The sequence below is a fragment of the Apiospora marii genome (assembly GCF_038362585.1).
Source record: "Apiospora marii strain CBS 49790 chromosome Unknown utg000003l_segment0_segment0, whole genome shotgun sequence".
In the NCBI taxonomy this organism is placed as follows: Eukaryota; Fungi; Ascomycota; class Sordariomycetes; order Amphisphaeriales; family Apiosporaceae; genus Apiospora; species Apiospora marii.
Window position 1 is genome coordinate 3,984,407 of NW_027117374.1, and position 8,648 is coordinate 3,993,054.

General features: G+C 51.2%; 1 protein-coding gene across 1 annotated transcript; it reads right to left on the reverse strand.

The window, feature by feature from the left end:
* Window positions 1-269: 269 nt before the first annotated feature.
* PG985_004791 (uncharacterized protein) lies at window positions 270-3,277 on the reverse strand (the record flags this gene model as incomplete). Its single annotated transcript, XM_066824560.1, has 2 exons — window positions 270-2,494; window positions 2,557-3,277. The coding sequence occupies 2 exons, from the start codon at window positions 3,275-3,277 to the stop codon at window positions 270-272; spliced, it is 2,946 nt and encodes a 981-aa protein (XP_066687720.1).
* Between the last annotated feature and the right edge of the window lie 5,371 nt (window positions 3,278-8,648).

The window sequence follows — 8,648 nt, forward strand, 5'->3', positions numbered from 1 at the left end:
CGTCCCTTGATCAAGAGACAAAACCACACAATAACCCCTAGCCCTTTCTATGTGTCGAGTCTAATGCAGAAGTCAAACCCTGTCTATCTTTCGCAACCACGCCAGGGAAAATGCAAAGCAAAGATGCCGCCGTCATGCCAGTCCGATGCAAGTTGAACGATCGAAACGTTGTTCCAGAGAAAACCGACCGAAACAAGAGGAAAATAATAAAAAACGCCGCCGAATGCTGAAGAAGTCGCCATTGAATTTCAAGGGATAGTAGACGATGCTCAGATCTCAGTCTTGACAGATTGGATAGTGGGCGACCCCACCACCTGTGGCATAGGTCTGAAAAGGCTTGCCATGTTAAGAGTGAGATCGTGAACACCGTAGTCATTGTCGATATCGCCAACGGAGCCCAATTCTTCACGACGCGAGGCCCCATCCGACATCACCCAGCTCTTCACTGACTTGAGTAGATGCATCACATGACCCATGCGCTGATCAGGAGGCATTTGAAGGTCGGTGTGTTTGCCGTTCTTCGCAAGATACTTCGCCAGCCAGAAAAAGTGGACACCATCACGACAGAAACCGTAGCGCCGCGGGCTTTGGACTGATGGTGGGAATTGAATGGCCATGTCCATGTCCCAATTTGATTTGAACTTCTCTAATGCAGTACAAATACTCTTGTAAGCCCCTGGCGACAATCCCTGGTTCAAACCAGAGACCGGAGTAGCTCTGCCGCTGTTGTTGGCACTGGCTGTAGCACTGGGTGGTGCCGAGCCTGGTTTCATTATCCAGTCGTTTTGAGACAAGGGCGTCGAGACTCCATTGAGGGCAGCCAGATTGCCATCTGCGAGTGCACGGCGTATTGTAGACAGCAAGCCGTGTATGAGGATGAACTTTCCGTACAAGTTGGTGCTTCCTGGGTGGATCTGATACGACTCGTGGAACAGAGCTCTGATGGCCAGATCAAGTTCAGGTTGCTTGCTTCGCTGAGAGCCATCAGGATTCCGATGCTTGGCGGCTTCTGAGCCGTACAAGTGAAGAGCTTCTGCACACTCCCTTGGTGTCTGCCCCTCCCAGGCCGCATCATCAGCCGGGAGGGGGATATGAATCTCGGAAACATCGAATTGAGGAGGGCTATTGAAGTACAGACCGTGAGCCACATCGGACAAATAGATCAAGTGCATCAGACGGATTCGGCGCTCTTGCTCGGTCCAGACATTCCAATCAAAATCTTCAGGGCGAATGCTCTGCAGGCTCATGTGCGGTTGATGAAGAACACTGTAAAGGTATGAACTAGATGATACTCGCAGGAGGTCGTATCGCCGGGCAATGTCAGCAACTTGGGGGAACAGGTGTCTCGCACTATCTCGCTGGACGGGCGTGCCGTTCCAAACCAATAGAGCAATCAAGAGCGTGAGAGCCTGCAGCTTTTCTATCTGTAACTTGTCATTGCCTTGTTCGTTCTGGTTGGGATTGGACTGGACTCCGCCAGAGAAGAGGCCTGAATCTCGTTCAAGTGCAACCTTGACAAAGTTCATCATGTCTCGAACCTGTGCCGGCGTAACACGGTCGGAATAGCAAGCCCCAACGCAGCACATGCCTGCAATGAGGCCTGTGTAGGCGTCGAGAATGCGAAACGTCGGAATGTGTAGAAATGAGAAATGGACATGGAAATGAGTATATTTTTCGAGGAAATCTTTTATGTTTGCGGGCGAGAAATAGGCGTTTACACCGGCCGTCTGGGATGTAACGACAGTGCCAGGAGGGTAGAAGAAAGTGTGGATCTGATTAGAGATATGCTGGTAAGGGTCATTGACAGTAGGCGGGGTCCCCCAGTTGGAGAAGAAGAGTGATCGGTCGTTGAGGTCGTTCGGGGCGGCTCTCTCGGTTTCGCCGTTATGCGGGTCTGCTTTGGTTGCGATCTGATTCTGTCCAAGATTAGGAGGTGGGAACGAATTGACGTAGGTATCTTGCGCACCAGGCTGGAACAGGGCCCAATCAATGGGCCCTTGGGGATTGTTGGATCCTCCGAACATAGGCATGCCATTTTGGCCTTGAGGCATGTTGTAGCTGGCGAGCTGCGGGTTGATGTTGGAAGCCATGGTTCCCTGAACGTCGTTGCCATAGACGGGCCCGTTGTTGGTCATGCTGCGTCGGTCGCGGTTCTGCTGGTCATCCATACGGCTGATGCTGCTAGATCTGGAAAGCTGGTTCTGGTCATTGGGCATGTTGGACATATTATCGGACATCTGGACCATTCCAAAGGGGTGGACGACATTGTCTCCTTGCATGCTGTTAAGTCCGTTCATTTGGTTCATTTCACCTTCCTGGGCTTTCTGCTGAGCCGCAGCATGCTTCTTAACGTGGGCTTGGGGGTGAGACAAGTGACTCGCCCCAGTAGGATTTCCTCGTCTGATAGAGCACTTCTGGAAATGTCTCTTGAGGATATCGCTTCGGGAAAACGTATCGCGGCACAACACGCACATATAAGGGCGGTCGCCGGTATCTAGGTATAACGTCAGCGTCCTTCTTCTACACACGCAAAGGCATGGCAGTTAGGGTACTTACGGCGCAAAAGATGGCGCTTGAGATGCTTTGCATGGAGGTATGTTTTAGTGCAATGCGGGCATGGGAACTTGCCATCAGCGTCTTTCTGGGGGATGACAGTGTTCTTAGAGGCGCCAGCTCCGGTAGGAGCAGCAGGTCGGCCAGGTGCGCTGGGCAAAATGCCACGGCGGCCTTGAGAGCCAACCACATGGGTGGGCTGCTCACTATCCTGCAGGATTGACTGCTGAGGCATAAGAGGACTCTGCGCGTAGGGCGAAGAGATACCACTCTGAGGCATGACACCTCCTGCGGGCATAGGGCGCAAGACAGGGGGGCGCGATGCAGGTGCAGGAGCAATGGGCTGCTGGTGGGATTGAGCCACTGAGGCCTGAGGCATCATGGAAGAGGTAGTTCCATACCCCTGGTGGGGTGGGTTGTAACCGCCCATCATCTGGGGATAGCCTCGAGGCGGGCCATTTTGGGGAGGAGGATAGTTGCTCATGTTGTTGGAAGGCGTTGGTGGATTGGGGGTGCCAGGAGTTCGGGGGGTGTGAGGATGGCTATTGTAAACCGAGTGCATAGCAGGGTTGGTATGCGGTTGCAGGGGCGGCAAGGTGTGCTGCGCCAGATGTCCGTTCTGGTGCAACTGGCCGTTCTGAAGCTGATGAGGCGAGATGGCAGCAGGTGAAGGATAGCTAGAACCCGATGTGCCTATGACATTAGGGTATTGAGAGCCGTCCATATCCCGGAGACGCGACGTTACCGAACACTACAAGAGAGGTCACCGTGTTAGCAGGAGGTTTGGTCAATGAAGGTAGATCCGCCTCACAATCCCGATTTTTTAGATGGAAGGATTCCCTTGAAAGAACGAGTCCAAGACGCGTTCTCGACTCGACAAATGTTTTAGTCGAGACGTGGGAGTGCTGCGAGGCTCTGGACGCACGATGCAAAAGCAAGCGCGTTGAGGATCGAGAGTGGGGATGTCGCGAACACAAGATGGATACCCGTCCTTGACGCGCAAATCCTGCCGGCTTGTCGAACTTTCTTCTTTTTTTCTTCTCTCGAAGAGCACAATCAACCGAGGGCAAGTCGACGACAGTGATGAGATCAAAACCCGAAGAAATCCTCCACTTGATACCGGACGAGGGTGGTGGTGACGCTGTCGCCAGTGATGTGTGATGCTATTGCAAGACTCGGGACAAGCTTCAAATGTGGGTGGCGTGGCGTTGTGTAGGTTTAGAGTCAAGTGGGCAGGCAAGGAGATGGAAACAAAAATTCTGGTGATGAGGGGAACGGTGGTTTTTGGGGTAGAATTGGGGCCAAATGGAGCTCGGTGGATGAAAAGGTAGTTCGAGAGGCTCCAAGGTCCAAACTCGGTAGTGGCAGTGGGAAAAGGGTAGGAGAAAAATATAAAAAAAACAAAAAATAAAAATACTGACAGAACAAAAATGCCTGATCGGACAGCTGATTGTGTGAGTGATGCGAGAGTGGGCGAGAGATTGGGAGCGAGCGTTTTTTTTTCTTCTTTGCTCTGTGTCTTCCTCTCGTGCTGTCTCTGCGATCTCTCTCTGGGTATGCTTGTCTGCTTCTTGGCTTCCGCGCTCCCAGTCTGTCTGCTGTCTGTCTGCGCTGCCTTTCTACTACTGCTGCACGCACGTTGGAATGGGTATGGTATGCAGTATGTAGTAAGTAGTAAGTGGATTGGGGGTGGTGGGCGGGCAGGGCGAGTCCCAAAAGAAGAGTTGTTTGTAAAGTGGAGAATTGGATCCCCTCGAGGGCTGTTGCGTGGTGGATGGATTTTTATCTATTCCGCAGTCTTGCCGCCGCCCTGGTTTTTCTGGGTCCTTGGCCAACGACTCGTATAAATTTCCCTCCACTGTGGTTGACCGCGGTAGAGAGGAAAGATGGGTTTGGGTCTTGTAGGGGCAAGAGCAGGGAAATCAGACAGCTTTCTTGAGAACCGGGAGGGAGATTGGAAAATGTAGGAGGAAAAAGTCCTGAGATAAAAAGATAAAAGGAAACAGAGGGGGAAAAAAAATTATTAAAAATTCCGAGGACCAGGGGACGGATCAAAGGCAGGCAGGTTCAGGTTCAGGTACATCGAGTACCTGGATCTTAATTGTGGGTCGTCTCTACGAGTGCCGTCCAAAGAACCGTTGATCGGCCGTGTGGTTGTAATTGTAATGGCTGCAGATTTGGTACTGGACAGCTAAAGTGGGTGACGATAAATGATGAGACGGGGTCGTCAGGATTTTCTGAAGATTGGTAAGACAGTGCGAATTGGGACTGACCCTACACACCCTGCCATATTCTTATCCACTTACACACTCTTACATAAGGTACATCCTTACTTACCTACACGCTCACATACACGCACGCGCAGGGTTATGATGAACTGTCTCGCCTGGTCACGAACGGGGGAGTTAACAGACATGTTCTCTACCATTATTGGTTTTGGAGGTAGGTACAGGCCCAGCAGCAACGCGCAACGCCGACTGTAAACTGGGCCGAGGGTCGTGGGAAGGCGAAGGTGCGTTCTAGCTACATACATAGCAGCTAGCTAGCTGTGCTGTGCTTTACTGCCCTGCTTCATGCTTGCTTGGAAAGACTCGATTGGATATGATGTGTTCCAATGCAGACGATGATTCCAGACGAACTGGACCACGCATACTTGACACGCAGTTGCTCGTGGTACACTACCGTAGTACTAGGAGTTCCAAGGGGGAAAAGAGACTGTGAGAGGACCGCTTGTCGGTATGGGGCAATGCACGCCAGCAGGGGGGTACTTGTTGTACACAATAGAACCGTGTCGCTCCACAAAGGAGCCGCCGATACGCCAGTCGCGCTTCAGACAGTAATGCTGGTAGGTGTAGGAATCGATCTTTGCTTCCCACCGCCTGTGCCTCGGTCCAGTCAAGGATCTATTCTTGAGTCCATGAAACCGCTACGTTTGACACGTAGAGCGAGCCAATGTATCCTGCTACTCCCATCTCGGCTTCCTCAATACGTACTGTGCTGTGAGTGAATGGGTGTCCTCAGGGAAGGGGTGTGTGTGTGTGTGTGTGTGTGTGTAAGAGAGACATTGAGAGGTGTCTGGTCTGGTAGGAGGAGGGAGATTTGAAACAATTAATTGGGAGGAAGCTCTGTACAAACTCGGGTACAGTGCAGGTCCAGCCATAGAGAGCCGGCCGTTGTGTAGGTAGGAGGTAGGTATCAACGTAGGTACATGTAAAAGCAATTATGGAAGCAAGGCTTATATTCTTAGTAACCTGTGCAGTGTGAACGGTTTTGTTCCGTTTCATTGGGGATATTCTCTTTTCCGGTCTTGGTCACCTTTCTCAGCTCCAGGACCGATATAGCTGGGTACATAGCTTGGCGGCGTATACGGCCTTCTCACTGTCACATTTGCCGGGTGAAGGGGATCGACTACCTACACATTTGATACCAGACCACTGAGTGCATGTATGTACATGGGAGGGCTACCTATCTAGCAGCTCGTCTTGTGCTAGCATTGATTAATAACGTTAGCTTCTCTTGCTTTGCTCAGTCGGGCGTCGGCCTGCGGTTCGACGCATCTGCCTGCGCAACCCAATTCATGCATCCGCCGTCCAATCAGCGCTTAAATGACTGGTTTCTACATTCTAGCAGCACGGATGGGCGCAGTACTTTGCGATGCAGCGTTACCGCTGTAAGCTGCCAGCAATGATCCTTGTATGTGAACACCTGCCAGGTTTGCGTCGTTAGGAAATACCAGTAAGAGCCTGGTGTGAAGTTGAGCCGCGCTTCCAATCTCAATTCGAGAGATGCTACTGTGCTGGGGTCGGAAACCGACTGGTGACCGTTGCTCGTATCGTGCCTTCAGAAATACCACCTAGATTGCCTCATTAGGGCCAACATCACAACCCCGTGCCAAGCCAAGAGCCGGCCTCGACTTGCCGCCTTAAACCATTTAAACCATGAAGTCATGGCGGTCCTATGCATGCAGATATCGAATGTTCATCGGCGCAGGGAAGGTGAGGTCGGTACTGCGGCTCCCTTGGATTGGTTCTGCTGGGAGTCAGAGACAGCTGACTGGAAAAGGATCCGGCAAGTGAATAGAGAAGCAGGTGCATCATCGGAAGTCATACCTGTTGCTCCTGGCTCCTGTCCAGGGCAACAGTGCAATTGCACGCCGGAAGAGTAGCCAAGTAGAATATCACATGATGCAAAGCGACTAATATCACAATCGATTAATGACGAACCAATTGCAGACTACGGTCCCCGTCCGATCAAGGAACTCTGCCGTGACCAAGCAAGAGGATAAGGAAGTCCGCGGTCGGGCGGAAAAGCAAAAGAACGGGACAGGTTCCTCCTACTAGCTTTTGTTATTTACATCTATCAGACTTGGCTTCGGGATCGCCATAGTGCACTCTTTCCCAATGACCTCTGGTTCGCCGAGTAGCGACTGCCTCGTATGCAATTTGCAGGGATCGGATTTGGCTTCCAAGCCCGTCAAGAATAATCCTCAAGCGGATGGGAAGATACTTGTAGAATGATTGAGACTGGGTGGGCAGGCATCGAGCAAAGCGCAAGATGAGAAGATTGCTCAACAATGCACTGTCGCATGCATGCCTCATATATCCTCTAAAAACAATTTATAGCGTATCGCCAAAGTCGGCGCCGTGACAGACTGATCCCCTCATGGAGCTCCCGCGATGACTCCAGTTTTCTGTCCTCAAGGCCGCCGGTGCGCGGGTGATGCGGATGCGCGACTCGGGGGATGGTGGGTCAAGTCTTGTTGTTTTTGGCTCGTAGAGTTCAGAGCAAACACTCGCTCGGTTGGGCTCCGTGGGCATAAGACTGAGAGCTTCGGCATTTCGGCCCTCAGACACCTGGACGATCAATCTGGATGCCCCTTGCGGTCAATGCTGCAACCTCCTGCCATCCCGTTGATTCGAATATGGCGGTGAATCATTCCCTGGTCAGGTCTAGGGGACAATGTCACAATGTAACACTTCCAAATGATGTCATCACAAAGCATACACCGCGGAACAGGAGTAGAATAACTCTTCTCCCCGACAAATTACCTAATGTCTGTGATTGTCGCTCGTAACCCCTGCTTGGTCAAGCACGGCATGCAGCGCGTGTTTGCCCGCATGATCGATCACAAGAGCACATTCTCGTCAGACAAAGTGTCGTCTTGTGTCAAAATGGCAGAAAAGCCATGGGTATCGAATCAGAAGCTCAACCATGTTCCTGTCAAATCTAAGGTCATTGAAACCCTGGTCGAGCCAAGGCTTCTACTGCTGCGAACAAACAGATAAGAACAGAAGAGTAAAAAGAAAAGAGCCAAAAATTAAACCAAACACCAACCAATAATGCGCATCGGAGGGACATTCTTCGGTGTCGCAACGGATCGAGGAGGAAAAAAAAAAAAAAAAAAAAAAAAAAAAACTGTAAACCTGGTTGCTTGCTAAGCGCTCTTGGCATTGTTTCTGGGTTCTATCTCTCTGTGTGTGTGTGTGTGTGTGTGTGTGTGTGTTTATTGGTATTTTTTTCCTTCTTTCGCGATCGTGCGTGGTACATGAATGGCCAAGCTTATTGGTGCCTTGAGTAAACTACTCGACCACCCTCAGGACACACCTCGGTCATGGGTCCGGGATTCCGGCAGACAACGCGCGATGCATACATACTACTAACGTCGTCCTTCGATAATGTTCTGATTCATGTTATCCTACGATAGTGCTGAAAGCTATATGCTTACGAGTCACGCGAAACAGCCCCAAAACATGCATCCTAGGTCAAGTGTGAAGCAACCTGGTCACCGCCTTGAGCGTCCAGGGAGCGAACAGTGTGAGACGAGTATGGGAAGCCGGCACCTTCCTTTCGTTCGCGCCTGCAATGTTACTCGTCGGTAATTTGCTCCTGACGGATCTACTTGAAGGGGGGAAAAATCTTCCGTTCATCAGGAGGTTCTAGGAGGTCTGCGTAGTAGTATGTATACATGATGCAAGAAAGGAGTATACTAATCCCACGTATGTATTTTAGTCGCCCAATCCCAATGCAGGTGGAGACGGCATACCTGTCCTGCCATCTTGTTACTGGTTACCGCACCTGCCATGCATTATTACACG